The sequence below is a fragment of the Harpia harpyja genome, chromosome 22 (genome assembly GCF_026419915.1).
Source record: "Harpia harpyja isolate bHarHar1 chromosome 22, bHarHar1 primary haplotype, whole genome shotgun sequence".
In the NCBI taxonomy this organism is placed as follows: Eukaryota; Metazoa; Chordata; class Aves; order Accipitriformes; family Accipitridae; genus Harpia; species Harpia harpyja.
In genome coordinates, this window is record NC_068961.1 from 2105698 (window position 1) to 2124989 (window position 19292).

The window sequence follows — 19292 nt, forward strand, 5'->3', positions numbered from 1 at the left end:
TTCTCCGGTTAACTGTGTCACTTTCTGCCAGTAACTTAACCCACAGATTTCAAAACAATGTGAGATAATTAATTCTTTAAAACTCTGTCAGGTAGGAAAGTATTAGATTAATTTTACAGATTCATTAGTGAGGCATGTGTTTAATTAACTTGAGAGTGATACATACTACCCAGTACTAACCATACTACCTGGAAGTGGAACACCTTGGTTCTAACCTTACTTCCTGGCTTTCTATTAATTTTGATTTCAAAGGTAGTTTCTCTTCACTTGCTGTCTTGGTAAGTAATTTCGCCCTGTTTCTACAGAGCTGTCCTCTTCAAAATGTATAGAAAATCTGTATTATAGTGAAAGAGAAGGCATCAAACTGAGGACTTCATATTTGCAAAATCTGTTTGCTGTCTGCTTAGACAACTTGTTGCAACTGTGTCTTTCTTAAGGAGCACACTCTCTTGCCTTAGACTGTTTCCTTCTTTTACCAATAGGTTTTCAGTCAGGCTGTGCTTCAGTGAACACATCTCAGTGCCAAAGCCAGGTTAAGCAGTTTTTCTTCCTAGCCATTCACTCCTGCTCCATTGCTGCCCCTTTAGTTCAGCATGTGTGGTGCCAGGACACTGAAGTGTACCGGGATTAAATATAACTTGTTGGGGTTTTTTTGTAGGGTTCACTGTGTGGCCCCTTAGACAATTGTAGTGGCATCCTTGAGGAGCCTGGGAGCTGGAGCGTGCAGCTAAGGGAGGAAGGAAGCAGAAACTGCATAAGCTGGTTTTGTAGCTGAGGAAAGAAAAATGTCCATGGAACCATGGTTTCAGACTGCCACAAGCTTGCCAAGGCATCACATCTGCTCTTACTTCAAAGCCTGTAACAGAACATTTTCTTTTTTCTTGAGAATATTGCATTGCTTGTAGATATATGTGGTGAAATATTCAATTTCTTTTAACTCATTCCCTTCTCAACTAGCAGATGGAAAACTTGTCAGTGTAGATACTTGGGGTTTTAATACTTTCAGCATTTTTGGTAGTTCTCTTTCATGGTGGTTGTGACTCTGGTGACTGAGACGTTATCATTGCAGGCAATTACTCCCCCAAAAAGTCACTTTTATTCCAAATCAGTGTTTTCAAGCCAGCTACAGCATTTGATTTTTTTCTACATAGGTTAGACTGCTGGCACAGTAAGATACCGCCTAGCTGTCTCCATTTCTTTCAAGATCAGACTTCTCTTTAAAAATGGGAAGGGGGAAGTTACATTGTGTCATCTGTAATCCTTTTTTTACATTTTTTGCAAGCACAAAGTTTTAAATTTAAGGAGAAGTTTAAACATAAGTCTATTTTCCCCAAGCCAAATCACAGCTAGAATGAGGCTGTTCATTCCGCTATAAAATCGTGTCTCTCTTCTTTCAGTACATTTCCACAATTTCTGTAAGTTGCTTGGTGTTCCAAAGTAACCCTCCAGCAAGGAAGACCATGCTGTTTTCAGCAACCTGGAATATTTTATCTTTACAGATGTGGGTGTAAGTCACAATTGTTTGTATCTCACAGGCTCCCACTGATGGTAACTCTTGCCCTGCAAAGCTTTGCCCTTGATAAAGGGTAATGCTTAAGATGTCAGCCCTCTGGAAATCCAGAGCTCCGTAGAGCTCTGTAGAAATTAAACTCCTTGAATATCCTGTTTACAAATCCTCAGATTTAAATCCTTATTTTGTTGGAATTCCTTTAGGCAGAGATTTTGGGTTTCCCCATGGTATGCCTGGTTCATGCAAGTACGGGCATAATAAAATGGTCTGCTGCTATCACTTCAGAAAAACTCACATGTAAGTTTATGGTAAAGGTACTTAGCTTTTCTAGGGAGATGAAGAAGCTGGCATTTTGCGTTGAGAAGCCTGTGTGGGCAGAACATTTAACACAGCAGATAGGCTTGTGGGAAGTGGCATTCAAAGGGAGAACTAGGAGTTTTTAATCAGTAGAAATGGGTAGTGTTTTTAACTGTTAGTGTGGGCTGCTCAAGATCAGCTCAGGTATCAGTTAAGACAAGATGAGAAAGCTCAGAAAGTGCATATGCAGCAGTAACAGAAAATCATTCACCATCTGAAATAAGCAGACAAATATGTGAACAGGGGTATAGGTCAGTCTCAAGGAAAAGAAAAAACAGACCAAGGCTGGGGAAAGTGCAATATTTCCTTGAAGAATAATGTGCTAACTAAGCAAGAAACACAGTCGGTAAAGGCCATTTGACACTTAGGAGGAGCAAGCCCTCAGTCTCTTGCCATAACTACCATCGTGTGGGGCAGAACATGGCAGACTGCAGAGTGTGTGCACCTAGAGAACTGTGGAGAAGGTTGCCTGTATAAGAAACGTCGTCAGGTTGCATATGATCACTGGCTACGGGGAGCTAAGGGTTGGGTGTATAAATATTAAGAGCTAAAAATGGTACAAGAAACCATACAAATGAATCTTTCATTAAAAATCCAACATAGATAATTACGCTCCCTACTTTCATCTCCTTTTAATGTTGAAAAGTCTCCATGGGGACTTCTCTCCAAATAAGGAAATTTATTTGGGTTTCGGTTTTGAGGTTGTTTTTCTCCTTGTTTTGTTTTTGTTTTGTTTTTTTTCTTTTAATAAGAAAAGGATGAATTTCAGAGAGGAATTTTTTTTTATTACTACTTAAGCTTCTCAAAGGATATTACAAAGAAGGAAGAGCAAAGTGGATCAAACTTGCGGAAAGTATATGACATTTTCCTTTTTGTAAAATAAGAGAAACAAGACAGCTGAGTTTCTAAGGGCCTGTGAGGAAAATAGCTTGTCTTGAAGGGCTTAGGTCATAGTTTTGCTGAAAGTATGTAAGAGGGCATTTGTGTGTCCATGAAGCCCCAAATGCAGTGAATAGCTAAGGTGCTAGTTACTGTTTATCCTGCTTTTGGCAGTCCCTGAGGATGGAGGTAGTTGTCTATATTTGTTCACTTTTCAGCTAGCATACCCCAGATTAAGAGTCATCCATGAAGGGTGGGAAAAGTGGCAGGGGGTGGGGGGGAAACAACAACCCAAAACTTCCTTTCAAAAGGCCTGGAATCACTGATGATATCCCAGGATGCAGTGTGAGCTAGGTAGAGATCTCAGTATTCCTTAAATATGAAGAAAAAAGGCTATTTACTGCATTTGGAAAAAGATCTCTCAATTGGTTTTGGCCAGATAATTATGACTTCCCAGCAGAACTGGACTTGGTAGGAGTCAGTTAATTCTGAAAAGAGCTTCAAGAGAGGAAGAGCATCTTTGGGAACAAATGGAACTGACCAATTAGGAAAATGTCAGCAATGCTTTTCCTTTGTGCAGGAGCCAGCCACCACTGCAGCTGCCTGCCTGCCTTCTGAATATTTGCACAACACTGTTTCATGATTGGAGGAAGCTTGCCAGTAGTTGAAGCTGAACGCTTTAAAAGAAAGCACGTTTATTTTAGTCTGTGTGAAGTGGAAGGAGGACCTACTTAGAATTGTGTAAAAATTATTTGTTTCACATTTATAACTTGGCAGCACAATGACTTACGAATTTGGAGTGTGAAACTGATTTGAGAATCTGTTCTGAAGCTGGGGACTTTATTGCTGCAGGCCGAGAATTAGTGTTTTGATAAACCTTGATACCTAACTCATGGATTAATATTTGGTGCTTGCTTCAGAGAAATTTCGGTTGCCTCTATAGGTTTAGGTCTATAGACAGTTTATAATTTTGTTTGTTTGTTTTTTCCATTGTCAGATGCTTGTTGTCATCCTTTTGATGAAGGGGTAGTTGCACATTTAGCTCAAGTTGCATTGCTTTGTATTGTTTTTAAAGTAAATTTTGAGATAATGGAAAGAACCCAGACTGCTGGAAATAAGAGCAGCTCTACTTCCCAGCCCCTGCCCCAACAAAGAGAGTTTAGTGTGCATCTCAATGGGACAAAACTTTCTCTGCTGTCATCTATTTCTTATCTCTGTGTTTGGCTGGAAATACTGCTTTTGGAAAATCAGTAGTTTACATACCCATTTAGTTCCATGGCTTCTCTTTCCTTGATTGTCCATGACAACAAATAGTGCCATCACTGACAGTGCAGTTTGTCATGGTAGTATCTCTCCACAAATAACCCATTTGAAACTGCAACATATTCCACACAGCTACAGTGGTACTACCAGCAACAGCTGCCATGTTTTATGCTCAAATTCAGCCTTTGGTACAAAAAAACGTGGGTCCCTGTAGCAGATTTCTGTCCCCACCCTCTGCCTGGACTCTGGAGACCTGATTTACGTGTCTGAGACTCTGTAATAGAGTTACTCCAGGAATATTTTAACCAGGAGCTATAGAAGAGTAAAAGTCAGGTTAGAAAGTTAAGGGCAGTACATCCGATTAGTGTAAAGTAAAACATATACTCCAGACATTTGTTAGGTAATTTTGAGAATGGAATTCAAACTGGTATTATTATTTTGATTGTTAACATTAGGATCTGCAGGTTTATGAACTACTCTGTGCTACAAAATGGAGATTGATGCACACTAAACTGTAATCCACTCATCCATCCTAAAGCTTCTGCTAGAGACCCATTTAATTTCCAAACAGTAGAATTCATTATCTGTCTCCAGAGAAATTAATTTTTCTTAAGTGTTATTGCGTGCAATGAGCTATTGGAGGGCATTCTACAGCAAGCAGGCGAGGAAGCAGCTGTCTCTAGCATGCAGCTATGGAACTAATGAATAAAAAATTTCCATGGGCAATACAGAAGTACAAGGAATTCTCTTTGTGGCCCAAGAGAGTCAACAAATATGGGTTCAATTCATTGCCCTGCCAGAGTTTTGCTGTGTAACCTACAGTGGGAGACATTTTTTTTCAGTATAGATTCTTGTTTTCTGTCTAACGCTGTTCAGTGTAATTTGCATCAAGTTCATGCTTAAAAGCACATTACCTAGTTGTGGACAGTCTGGTGTCCCAGGAAGTTTGTTTCAATGGGATGCAAGTGACCTGTGTAGTCACAGCCTGGGTGCTATAGCCTGTCCTCATAGTGCTGGGCCCTCTGTAGGCAATGTTAGTTCTTTTAATTCAGACCTTCTGGTTAAAATGGCCTCACACCAAATAAATCTGACTCTTCCAAAAACACATATGGACTCTAATGTATGTTTCCTTGTGAATTCTGGCAGTGCAGCCCACTTCAGGGGTGTGCCCTTAAAGCAAAATCATATAAAGTGAAATGGCTCTCTGGAATAAATTGCTAACCCCTCAAGCCCTCCTGTCCTTCGACTACCAACACAAAACTGTGGATGGTGTTTGAAATGATGGGACAAAAGCTTTCTGTATCCCTGTCAGACAAATGGATGCCAAAATTGAAATTTCTGATTATACTGTTTAAAATATCTATTTTCTGCAAATGAGGTATGGGGGATAATTCATTTAGGAAGGCTGACAGACAGTCAGTTGGCTGCTCTGTACAGTACTTTCCAGTGTAAAAATAAACGGCAGATGTTTGACACAGATACGTCAGGATACTTAACTTTGGGTTAGGGTTTGCAGATGTTACGTGTTTTGTGGAAGCTAAATCTCTGCTTTAGGGAAAGGAGGGAAGAGGTACATGGCACCAAACGCTGAGAAGCATGTCCTGTATGTGACTAATGCATCCTGACCTGTGGACACTCTGTGCCTTTTGATGTTAAAAAAAAAAAAAAAGAAAAGCTGTCACTAGTAGTGAACTGTTTCAGTGATGCAGTTTTGAGAACCCTCATTTGTCCTTGGTAGGCAAAGGAGTTCAACTGCCAGGTGATTTTTTTCATTTTGTAGAAATGTCCCCATAAGAGGAGAGTCTTGTATGGCACTGCTGTTTTAATGGCACAGAGCATTATTTGTTCCATCAGAGCAGCACTCAGGAAGTGGAGGTAAATTTGGGCACGCAAAATCAAGTTCTTGCTTCCTGATAGGGCTTACCAAAGAGGATTTTTGATGACAGATTGGTCCAAATGTTTCACCTCTCTGAACTGTTTTAAATCCTCTTTAAAAGACGTGGTGCAGGGCTTTATGTTGGGTGCTGTTTTGGTTTGTCTTCAGAGCAATAGCAGTAAGGCTGCCAGTTTTGAACTTTGCAAGTCTTGAGAAAGGGATGAGGTTGGATAGTTTATCTAAACGCAATGCTTACAGCTGTGTTTCATTGGATGCACTTAATGGCAGACACTTGCATGACAGACTGATTTGTTCATTTTCAGAGTAGTAACTGATTACATTTTCTCTTGGCTATGGTTCAGCTAAAGGTGCATTGTCCTGTGCATTGTTTCCTTATCTCAGCTGCTAAGTCATTGCTTTGGAAACAACTCTCTTGTTTGGGATTGGGTGGGTTGGTTTTCGTTTTGTTTTGGGTTTTTTTGGTTTTTCTTCTGCTTTTCAGGGCATGTGCATGCTGGGGAGAAATGAAGCAATGCTGATTTTTACTTGTTATTATTAATACAGAGGTTTTCTACAGTTTTAGGATTCAATTCCAGGATCTTCCTCCTTTCTCCCCACTTCTTCCAGTCATGACTTCTTTGTCATGTTATTTAGTAGGAATTTGTCACTATGCATAATGAGCACAGCAGGACGAGTAACATGCAATTTGTTTTGTAAGTTGCAGAAGTTGGCTGAACCTAGAATGTGTGGATCTTGGCCCTCTAGACCCAGCACGAATTTGAATATGAAATATTTAAAAAGTTAAAATGAAATGTGATTGGTTTCATAGCTCAATAATTTACGTCTCTTGTGGTTTGTTTGTCTAGGGAGACAGCAGCAGCTGGAAGCTGAGCACCAGTACGTGGAGGCTGATCAAGACCTTCACAAAAGGATGGGGCGTTCTGTGCAGCCACCTGCAGAAAGACCTGGAGAGAGGCGAATGGCAGAAATGAAGAAACTGTATGGTGCTGAAGCTGCCAAAATCCAGGCAATGGAGGCTGCCATGCAGCTTATCTTTGATAGAAACTGTGATAAAAAGCAGCCCAAATACTGGCCCATTATTCCCCTCAAGCTGTGAGTACCTGGACTGTGCTCTGACATGGCACAGGGCTGTAGGGACAGCTGCCTCAGGTTGTGCTGCTGAAAGAACTGCAAAGTTTTGGTTTTGGTTGGGCTTTGGGGCAGAGGCTGGCAAGGGCAGCATGTTTCTTTGCCCTGTGTTCCTTTTACACTGTCTGTCAGCGATGCTCACGGTCCATTCTACCTACATAGAGTTGTCAAGTAGTAATAGGAGGGACAGTAATATCAAACCTGTCTAAAGTCATAGTTTCACTCATTTGATACCCACCTGCCTTGCTTGCAAGGAACATAAGCATCTATACTCAGTGAACTGGGAAAACTTAAAGTGATGTGAAAAAGAAAAAGACTATACGAATTGTCTGTTCTTCCCATTTAGGAAATTGAATGATCCCATTTTTTAGTCTTGTTTAACGTAGCAGCATTTGGATCCTGTTTAACACAGCACAGCTTGAAGTGTTATGTCTGCTAATCTTGGATTTTTTTTGAGAACCGGGAGTCCACTGGCCAAGATACAACATATCAAATTACCGTAGCCCAGCCATTTGAATTCTTTTTCAGAGGTTTATAATAAAGCAGGAAGTTTTTCTTCCAGACTGATACTTGTCTGGCACAAGTTTGACTCTAAAGCAACATTATATAGAAAAATGTTTTAATGAAGGGGGAAGGGGGGGAGTCGGCGAGAAGCCTGATGTGGCCCTGTCTGTTAGAGATCTGTTTAGCAGAAGAGAAACTTAAGAGGACAAAGCACTCTTGGGGCCAGTGCCTACAGTGATTTTTGCCATTCTAATAAAAAGCATCTGGTTGGTTTCAAGCTTTAAAGAAGATGTATTAGTTTGATAGACTAAGGGTACATCTGTACACTGTATATCGAGGTGTGGAAGCCATGTAGCCCTGAGGGCTATGTTTATTTTAGGTGCAGCTTTCTGATGGCCACCTGCATATTACATGCACAAAGCTTAAATGTAGGCAAGTTAGATGTGCCTCTGTGCATACTCATCCATCTGCGCAGGTTGTTTGGCTCCACTTCTGTCACTCTTTACTTTTGGTCAGTTGTGCTTGCCCCACTGATAGCTGACCAGGCGGAGTGAGGCACACAAATGGTCTGTATAAGAGAGGCAAAGTTGGCCCCTCAATACTGGTGACTCCTTAGAAAATGGTACCTTAAACACTTCCAAGGACTTTCTGTGAAGCACTGCTGCTACGGATCATTGTGTGCTGAAGGGCTGTAGTTTGTATTAAGCAGCATTTCCGTGCCAGGGCAAAGGAACCTTATACTGCTTTAATTGTGACAAACATTCATGTGCCTATCTGGCAACAGAGGAAGGTCACAACTAAAATTCTAACTTCAGTTCATGCCCACTGCGTCTGGTGTATCTCTGTAGCATGTGTAGTTTGTCATACCCGCCAGCAGTTGCTGTGCCCTCTGCAGCAGCCAGCTGCACTAAAACAAGTCTGCGGTGGAGTTTAAAGTATCTTTGCGTTTACTAGTAGTTACTATGTTTTTTCAAAGCAGCTTTTTCATTTCAGTTCCACCTCTTTCACTTTAGATGTGATGAGATGGAGTTAAATTGAACACGGAAATTAAAAGCCCCCAGTCTCCATGACTTATTGCTCGTGTGATTAATCCAAATAACTTGTGTGAGACAGGAGAGGGAAAAGGGTTATGAACAGTCCTGCATTTGTCTTCACTCTTGTTTTTGGCAGGTTTTGTCAGAAATTCAGTGTTTTGTTTGGGTTTCCATTTGTTGACCAAATAAATTCTCTTCATAACACCTTGTAATTTATTTTTTATTTTTTTATAAACAAACTTCCATACTCCAGCACTCCAGTTCTTATATGCTAAAGCTTTCTTTTAGCTGCTGTATTGTTTAAGGAAGATGGAACTTAAAGCAAGGACAGTTCTAACATATTCAGAAGCATGAAGGGTATTGACAGGACTTTCACAGGAATGCTAGTCAATACCACATGCGTGGTATGCTACAAAATGAATGGGAGGGCTGTTGCATCTGCTGGGGGAAAACCCTGTCTCAGATTAACGTGTGTAGGTCTCTTCCAATTTGAAATGTTTCCAGTGTGGTGATGGTGATGGTGTCTCCCCCATGCAGTTCAGTACAGAAGAAAGAAAGGATGGGTAGGACTGGGCTGTTCTTACTTTTCAACCCAATTCCCAGTTCTTACTGTGGTTGTTTCTGCATCCAGCTGGTTCTCCTAGCAGAAGCAAAAATTCTGGTCTCTAGAAGTACTTGTAGAGACTTCATACAAGATAAAAGTTGAATTCCTTTCCTACTTCATCTAAAACATTCAAGAAATTTCCTTGCCTTTGGTTCTTTTAGCTATTTCTAAGAGGGTTTAATATGCTTAATGAGGTTGGAAGTAGAGAGAACTGGATGAAGTGTTCCCTAGGAACTATGTACTAAGGCCTGCAAGGGAGGAATACACTACTGCAGACTTAGAATTGCTGCCAAATAATCTCTGTGCTGCTCCTGAATTTCAGGAGATGGGCTGTTGCTGGTAGTTGGCCAGATGTCCCATTTTGCTGGTAGTTCAGTGAAACTTGGAGACTTTGTGTTGTGGTTCTTTTACTCCATCTCCCACGTCACTTTACATTTTGAAGAAATACCTCATAAAAACGTGATCGTGGAAGCAATGCAACTGCAATTCAAAAATGCCTGTTCAGTCAGAACGTCTGTAACATTCACCTTTCTTGCATGTATGTATTATGCTGCAATCCTCAATCATGGGACCATGTACACTTGTTTTTTTTCCCCAAATACTATGTTAGGCCAGCCTCTTGACTAGAACGCAACTATGATGCTGCGGATTGATTCTTCCTTGTCCAAAAAGTTGCACCTTTGCTTTCAGTTATGCCAGGTGCTTGTACAGTCCTGCCCAAAGGGAATTCTTCACTTGCTGGTGGTGCTGTTTCTCATGAGCTTTTCCCAGCTCCAGTAGAAGGAATTACACCCTGAAGTCACAAGTACAAGTTGTCATACAAACAATTAAGTCTTAATTTCAGAAACTGGTTTGCTCATTTGCTACATGCAAATATGCAAATCAGCCTCATCTTCAGAAGAAGAAGAGTTTGTGATCGGTTGAAGACACTTGGAAGGTTGGAGAAAAATCATCATAGGTCTTTTCTACTGAAAGCATTTCTTAAATCAAAAAACCTTTCCGAACTGGCACAGTATAAATTTAACTTACAAATGAAGCAATGACCTCTATGTTTCCTACTGAAAGAAAAGCTGCTTACTCTTACGCATTGGTGGCATTGTCAAGAACGCTTGTCCTTTTAGAATTATTACCCCATAAAGCAACTGACAGTTTAGTATGCCTGTCTGTAAAGCCAAACTGAGAAGAGACTAAACAATTTTGATGAACATAACTTTTCTTTTAATCAGCCTTATTGGTAAGTATTCACCCTTTTTGATGGTAGTCTTCTATAATGGCTAGCTGCAAACATCTTTTACTTAGAAGAAGTTTTAATAAAAAGCAACCTAAATTGCTGTAACAGCCTTTGTGAAGGATAAAAATGTATATAATCCATATGGATTTGTTCACTTGTGCCTTTTTCTCTTTGCAAAAGCTCACTCATTCATTACATGAAATATCTTTCAAATATTGGCATCTTCATCTCTTGTTGCATTAATAGGAGTCCAGCTCTTTGAATAGAAATTGAGAAAAGCAAGAGACTGATACAGCTGCTTCAGTTTGGATTTTTGAGTATGATTTTTGGCATGCTGGTCTGAATATTTTGGCTGAAAGAATTACAGAGGGGCCAAGGTTATTGCCGAAAATGTGAAATACAGTCTGTCAAAAGGAATGAATCATCCAGAACCCTGTTTTCTTTCTGGTTTCTTAAAAGTGTAAGTTACTGGGGAATATACTATTTGATAAATAATACATTCATGCTGTGACAAAATTCTGTCTTCGTGTTTGTGTGCTAATTCATCAACCATCTACCTTGTCTAACCTGCTCTGTTGTCTCCTGTGATCCTGTCTGGATAGTCCAAAGGAAAGAAACTCTCATGGCCTTTCTCCTAGGTAGAATAGCAGCCTGTGAGGGAGTCTCAGCTGCTCCTGAAGGGTGGTTATAGCCAGAGTGTGAAGTTCAAGGCCTCACATCCCTTCATATATTCTTGCATAGCTGGAATTGCTGAGCTGGTATGCAGAGACATGCAGTGGAGCTCTGGGTGAGTAGGTGATAGACCATGACGTTGCTATTCGGGTATTCTCTTGGAGACCTGGCTATCATAGCGGAAGAATTACTTGGACTCAGTCCATTCTTTGAAGTAGGTGAGCGCACATGCATCAGCCTCAACTATTCATTTCAGCAGGGCAGGAGCAGCGTGGAAGTTTTGCTTCATCAAAAGTGGAGAAAGACTTGCTCATCTTGATCTTTGTGTAATCGAGATTCTCTGTGCATGGATTCTATTAATTACACAGTCACAGAAGGAATTTTTTTTTTCCCTTTAATCATGAATCATTTTCTTCTAAGAAAGCAAGCAAACAGAGTAAGTGAGAACATACATAGTTTTTGAAAAGAAAATACTTTTCAGCCTAATTGTGCCAATACCACTGCTGGTTCCATAAACTACACTGAGATCTTTTGCCTACAAAGCCTTTTGAAAAGCCAAAATACACAAAACTGCTATCCCCATGACTGCTGTTTACAGCCATCCCAAAGAAATACCTTTGTGAGGAGGAAGGGATGAGAAAAGTGGAAAGGATTGGTAGGGATTTTTTCCAAATAGAGTTCAAAGTGGTCCTCCTTAATTTTTAGACTTTGTTTTAAATAAAAGCAACCTTTTACCAAAATCTGGGTTCAATAAAGTTGTGAGGCAAGTGTCTATCAGGGGCTGTTAAAAATTAAGTTACACCACTGTCTTGGGATGTCCCTAAGCTGCACCTTACTGGAAGCTGGGAAGGGGTAACAAAATATTGCGTTATTCATGGAATTTTCTTATACTGTCCTCTAGAGAGCTGCCATTGGGTGATGGCATAGGAAGCTAACTAGACTTCTGTTTACAGTGATTTTTAGACTCTTTCCACATGCTTATACTGAAGCTCAAGATTGAAATATCAGTCCTGAGGTTCAGCTTTCAGCTATCCCATGCATCCTTTTTCCTAGGTACAGAAATTGCCCCTGTGGCTCAACTCCACCAAAGTTTACTGCAGTTGAGGTCTGCCAGCAGCTTTTAACCGTGTGATCACTCTCTCGCTATAAGTCAAAAGGAGTTGAGTTGGAAGAGCCCTACTTTAAGCTGTTTAATGTAACCCAGTTTATTTGTCATGAAAAGGATTAAGGGAAGCACTCGCTTGTGCAATTGGATGAGCAGGTCTAGAGGTGGCAAACTCCACAGGCATAAGCATGTGTAAGGCAACGTTGCCACCGCTAGAAGAGAACACGTGAGCACATTGTCATAGTACTCGGAGCCTTCAAGGATTTTTCCTGCTTTGGTATAAAAACAATCCCCTTGCATTTCTTTCATCAGGCATGTTAGCCAGGTTTTTCTATTACAAAACATCTAGAAAAGCATGCGTTTATTTTCCTTGTTGAACACAGAAGGTAATGCTCATTTTGGGCAAACCAACGGTAGGGTTTATCCCAAGATTTCTAATGATTTTTTTCATTGCAACTTTCTGTGTGAGTTAGCGTCTTGAGTTAGCAGGTTTGCAGACACTGTGTCAAGGAGCATACTTGCAAGATTCAGGTTCATACCCTTTGCTTTGATGTGAACTGTAGCAGGAATTGGAGGCCCAAGGTTCAGTCAGTCCTTTTAGTCTAGACATGTACAAGCATCCAGCAAGAAAAAGTCCATGCCTTGTATTTCATTAATTTTGATTCTCGCATAGCAAAGTCTTATTCCCATCCTTTGCACTGGACAGGAAAAGATCTCCTGGGTCATCATGTCTAGTTTTTGCTACCTCCAGCAACCACATCGTCTAATACATTTCAGAAACTAATTAGTCTCTACTTTAAAACAAATCCCATTTCCACCCCCACTTCTGCTAGTTAAGACTGCATGGCCCACTTTTCACTTGCAAAGCATAATAAAATACCAAGACTGCCACAAGTTTAAGTTGTCCTTTGTCAGAGAGCTCAAAAAATCTAAGTGCAGGTACAGATTATGTATCTTGGGTTCTGTTTTACTAATTATGATACTGTAATATCCTCCCCCTGGACAGAAGGAAAGGAGTTATTGCTGTGACAGAAGTAAATGCTTGAAGTATGTTTTTACTTAAGAAATAATTCATCAAAGGCCACACTTCTGGTCTGTAGCATATTCCATGAAATGGTTGAGTAATAACTGAAGGCTCCCATCCCACTATCCTCCTTTCATGCAAAGTGCTGACGTTGAGCTAAAACTTTAGCCAATAATGCTGCAATGCACTTGAAACACAAAAGTTTGATGAGTTGCTCCAAACGGAATAATCCTTACGTGACTGCAGAATATAAATCTGAAATGGACTGTAAACCAAAAGCAATCAAAAAAATAATAGGCGATACATAATTATTACATCTGGGAAGATGGTAACATTCGTGACTTTTTCACAATTTTCTATATATCTGTTGATGTATTTAGGATTTCCAGTAATGCCAGATCACCCTGCGCTAGAGACAAGAAAGTATTTGTCACACGGAGTCTTCCGGAGCATAATGTGACTTTTTCCTTTGTACTGCTCTGCCGCAGAGCTGTCTCTCAGCAGTGCCACGGCTGGTTTGTGGTCCTGTTTTGGTGTCACCACCCTGAGTGTTCCTGGGGCACGCATGAAGTCCTTCCTTAGCACCTCTTCCGAGAAGCCCTGCAGCTGAGCAGCACTCACAGTGGCTGTTTTTATCATTATATACCGGTCCTGTGGTCTTCATTATGTTATCTTTTTTTGCTGGCCGTTAAACTCAGAACATGCAAACCCTACTGCCCGTTTTGAGGCTTGCTCTTGCTCTGAAAGCCATGATGCTGAGCGTGTGATATGTGTGACGTGAGTGGGTGCCATGGCAATGGGCCATGATATCATAAATGCCAGATGATTAATTCATTTCTGGGACACACCAGAAAGAACAGCTGCATTGTGCTACAGAAGGTCCTTCCTCCAGAACTGCTCTCCTCTACCAGCAAAGAAAATAGAGAAAATGACTGACAAAAGTGCACAGTGCTCCCTCCTTTGCTTGTTCTGTTGAGCGGATCCCTCTTCAGGTCATCTACAGCTCCAGTGTGAGAGCATGAACGTGTATCTTCAGAGTGCAAAAGTGCTTCTATAGAGAACTTTCAAAGAGATTAGTTATTTGTCCTTCACAAATGTGTTTCACTATGCAGACCTGCTCTAGAAAGATGTCCTATACTTTCCTTGTCAACAGCAGTTAAATCTTGTTTGGAAGGAGAAAAAGAGCTGCCTTACTGTAGTCTCCTCCATTCAATAGCTGTTTTAGTCTATCAGTGTTACTTGCATTAGTCAAGTCTAGCAAAATGAAATCTGTTTCTACAGCATGGCTACGGCTAAAGGTTTTTTGTAGTAAATACAGTGTTAATAATTTAACTGCACTAGTGGCTTGTGTTACATTGTGGAAACTGTCATTCCAGGCATAGCCTGCAGTGCGATAGTTCCCATCTATGTGACAGAATTGTTCACTTCAGTCCAAGAAGATAACCACATCCTACTGGAATAAAACATACCAACGGTTTATATTGTTGAAACTTTAAAATACTGTATTAAAAACCAGTAATTGAACAGTTTTGTTTTGCTAGTTTAACTTCCTTCATGCCAGGCTTTTGAAGCGTGAAATGATGTAAACCCACTATAATGCTAGAAAACATGCAGCAGAATCTCAAGTACAATACAGATTTTTTTTTTTTTGTAGTGGGGTGCCCAAAATTATAATAATTGTGAAGAAAAAGTAGCAAAAAAAAATTTTGTTGAGTTTGTTGATATTCCAATATAATTTTAATTTCCTGGTTCCCAGAAATAAAATTTGAGGGGGTTTTTTATACTTCTTAGCTGAGCAACCTTTAAAATCTTGAACAGCTTAGCAGCCTCACTTTGCAGGGCTTGAAATAACATCTGAATGCATACAGAATGTAGGAAAAATGCCTACACTGCCTCTCCCACTGCTGCCATCCCCACAAAGCTACCTGGAATTAACTGGATATGCACTGTGATGCATTTTTCTGGCAATGTCTGTCATACTTTAGATCTCCAAGGATCCAGCTGAGCGGTTTCCAGGGTTTCTCTTACCTCAGTCATTTTCAGTCCACCTAGCCTCTCTTCTTGCTCCCTCATCTTTTTCACAAAGGCTCCTGCCTAGCTTGTATCCCTCCACCCCAACGCACGCTCTTCTGCAGCCCAATTCTGCTCTCTCAGCTCTCAGCTCCTACATTCCTGTCCGCCTCCCACACGTAGGACACGAAAAGTTGCCCGGACACTCAGTAGCAAGCAGAGCAAATGAGAAGGACTAATCTAGATGACCAGAAAAAGGTCAGTGCCTGTGGCACCGTAAACGCTGAAAACAGAAAGTGCCAAGAGCCTGCCCACAGCGTTGTCCCTGACCTGTCGGCAGCTGAGGGAAGACCACTCTCTCCTCTTTTCCTAATTAAACCACAAAACCTCCTCACTGCTGTGCCAGTGGTGGGAAGGGTGTCACTGCCAGTTCGTATCTCCCCACTCTGGGTAGACTCCCGTCAATCACCCAGAGTAAACATCCCCACTTCTCTTAACAACTGACCAAAGCCTTTCTAAAGCTGCAGTGCAATGAAACCCCCACGATCCTGTTTAGCACCAGGGGAAGCTTTTGTAAGACTTTCCCCTAGTGGGAGGAACAATTACTGGATACAGAGCCTGGACTTCACAATCCATCTGCTTAATTTATAGTGTGTCTCAACAGTACATCTCTGTCAACTCCATCTCTCCAACGGCAAGGCATAACTGTAATTTAGGAGCTCAGCCATTTGAAAGACCAACCAGGCAACCATGATCTATTCCCACCCAGCAGATGAGGACATTGCTAAGGCAATTTCTCAATTTAAGAATGATTTTTTCTTTTTTCCTCTTTTCAGCCCTCTTTGCCAGCTGGCATCCCGTTTTCTGCTTTTCCAGCGGGCATTGCTTCAGCTCAGCATGATTCTTCGGAGGGGGAGCAGTAGCCTATTTAGAGCTTAAAACACACAGAGATTTAGTGGCTGGAACCCAGGAGAACAACCTAGCAAGAAGCTGATGAGGGCATTTAGCCAAATCATCTCCAAAACACTATTAAGAACCTGATATGCATGTTAAGTAAACATCAAATATGCAAAACTCAGCACATGTAACATGCAGATAATAGCATAAGGTAATTGGCCCTATCTCCAAATAAGTAATAGCACTCTCATAACCACAGGCAGTTCCAGTATTTTCTGTTCACTTTCAATGTCCTCTGAATGGGTCATATCTATAATATAATAAAACTCCCACAGGCTCCAGCAGGACTAGGATTTAGTGTTAAACCCTGGCTAAAAACGAGGGAAGAAATTTCTCTTGCACACAAACAGGCGAAAACTCTAGAATAAATGTGATCCAGGAAGCAATTACATAAAGGCGTTGATAATTTCATTTGCATATAAAATAATAACAACGGAAGCTAAATTATCCCATATATACAGAAACCCTGGGTGTTCAGGATTGGCTATTCATTATTCTCTTGTCATACAAAGCAATTCAGTCTGCAGCTGCATTTCTCTCTTACAAATCCAATTCAATCAAGAGAACCGAAACATCATTAGCAAACCCACTGATTTATCCACCAGGAAAGTGCTGATACAGGCTTCTATTCCTGCTGCTAATAAATTCTCTACATAGCAGTGTTTTCTCTCTCTAGGGTTCTCCCATTATTCTAATGGCTACAGGTTTCTAACTTTACCGCTGGAATTTTTCAGCCTGAAAATCTGTAATAGTAGGGTCCAAAACCTGTGGGAGCCATAGGAAAGAAAGGACACAAGCCCAGAATGTGTACGCAGTTGCTAGAGATAATGTAAGTGCAGATGAAGCAGCACCTGGTGCCTTAAAAAATTGCTGTAATAAGACCTTTTTTTTTTCCTTTCTGAAATACAACCATTGTCTCCTGTTTTGCTCATCACTTCCTCTCCCTATTTCCCTCAGTGGGCTTGCCTCCAGAGCCTTGCCTCCCTCTCTGTACCTTTCCCTGGCTCCTGCTTGCTTTGTTGCCTTAACTGCCAGGCGGCAGGGCTCATTTACCTCTGCTCCAGCCCCTCTTCTCCTGCAGAAACGCAGCAGCTCTGAAGACCAGTGCTAGGTGTTGTCTCCTGTTCCTCCTGCACATCATCTACCACCAGGGTTCCAGGCGGTCATCGCCGAGCTCATCACGGCATCATCCCGTTGCTGCTTTCGTATACATGAGCCCTTACACATGGTTTCAAGGCCTGGGCACGCACTTCTGCGTCCTTTTCAAGGTGGGCTCCAAACAGGGAAAGCCTGAAGGGAGTTGGAAGTGCTGTTGCCTTTTGGGCATAATTTCCCAAGCTGCAGTTTCCGTAACTTCTTTAAGGGTCCTGGGTCATTTTGTCTGCCAGGTTCATGTGACGTTTGGTTTGCTTGTGGCCCCTTCATCTTTTAAATACAAAGAAGTTATTTCCTTGGAATAGGCGAGGCCAGAATTAATGTTCTGGGCTATATGGCAGCTCAGAAATACTTGCTTTTGGCCTGAACTTAATTTAAAAAACCAAATGTACAAGAAGTAAGAATCCAAATCCACCTGTGTCAGTAGCCCATGTTTAATACAGCTTTAATAAAAAGCTTTATTAATTCCTCTCTTGGAATGGTATTATTCTTGCTGAACATGATGTCCAAGGTAACAAGAATCAGATAACAGGAGTCTTAAAAAGACACCTTTCTTTAAAAAATACTGGCTCTCCAATCTCTCTTATATATGCTATAAATGAAAAATAAAATGATTACTATGTAAGATACTTGATGCTTTAATTTACTTACTTTTTCATCTCTCCTAATTGGAGAATGGATCTATATGGGTGACTAGAGTGTTCTGCTTTTTTATTTTTAATCATATGCTCATGCATTTGCAAAAATTCAGTGTCTGGACTGAAAATAGGAGGAAAATGCTTATGTTTAGAATAGCTGTTTGAATTTTTTTAAGAAAAAACCACCATGTTTATTAGTCTAGGGAATGAGATGTTAAACTAATCGTCCAAAACCAAGATATAATATCAAACATCATCTCATTGTTATTTTTCAAGTTCCTTAGTTGCATTCATCCTGGTTGGGCTTTGCTGGAGGGCTCTCACTCACCTGACCGAAGTGGCTCGTGCTTTTTTATTCCTGAATGTCACACTTCTGGCAGTTCTAATGTGTTTGGCTTTCTGTGAAGTCAGAAGGAGGCGAAGCGTTTCCGTGATGCCAGCAGACCTGAAGCCACAGCTTCCTTCCAAACCCACGCCTCACAGAGCTGATGGAGGACGTTGTGCCTTAGTCCCATTTCCATTATCTACCAGTGAAGAACCTGCGGGGTTGCACCAGCCGCCGTAGCTCCCGCAGCCCAGGACACCCATCCCCTGCAGCCTGTTTGCGCTATGCTGCTGCACTGCTGGGCACACCGAGCGAGTTACACCGCTGCGGAGTTACTGAGTCATGCCCATCTCTTCTCCAACACATCACATTTTTTGCCACAAACCACAACTCTGAGCGTAGCCGTTTGCTCGAACTGGACCGTGCGAAGCGTGAAGACCAGTACAGAAGCATCAGAACCTAGTGTGCGGGGGGGGGGGGGAACCCCAACATAAAACTCAAACCAGCATTTTTAAATGTGTATTGGGAGCAAACTAAAGCTGGGTAGCCCATTATGAGAGAATTTAACTCAGCTTTATAATACAGTTTAAGTCTCAGGCACCATTCATGTTTACAGAGCAGAATTAAAACCTGTAATAAGTTACGAGCTTGTGCCTATTGACAGAAGTGAAAAAATGAGAACTAAAATGAAATCAGCTGGCTGTTACTCAGCCTCCACTGCCCAGCTGGATCAGGAAAAGTGTTAAAATGAGTCCTGCAATTTTCCTTCCCAGCTCTTTGAGTTTGATTTTCAGTTTGCAAAAAAAGGCACCTGAGAATGTTCTTAAATGCTCTCTGTGCCTGCCATCAAAGGAGTTTTCTACTTTGGAAAAAGAGAGCGAGCCTTGTCTCAAAATGTACTTTTGCCAGGAATTCTGTCCTGATTAGGCTGCCTTGGAGCACTTTCTTGGGTGGGTGCCATGCTGAAGTTATTGGATGGCAGCCATGTGTTCGACACTC

The 19292-nt window shown here is 41.2% G+C and overlaps 1 protein-coding gene across 4 annotated transcripts in view; it reads left to right on the top strand.

Moving 5' to 3' along the window:
• The window catches only part of GEMIN8 (gem nuclear organelle associated protein 8), a 37147-nt gene extending 19352 nt beyond the window's left edge, over positions 1-17795 (top strand). For 3 of the 4 annotated variants that reach the window (XM_052773893.1, XM_052773895.1, XM_052773892.1), the window contains exon 5: positions 6752-8776. In XM_052773893.1, the coding sequence (XP_052629853.1) occupies positions 6752-7002 (251 nt within the window). In that variant the 3' untranslated portion in view covers positions 7003-8776. Of the gene's footprint in view, positions 1-6751; positions 8777-16054 lie in introns of those variants that run through there. The other variant, XM_052773896.1, reaches the window with a different exon arrangement.
• The last annotated feature ends 1497 nt before the right edge of the window (positions 17796-19292 follow it).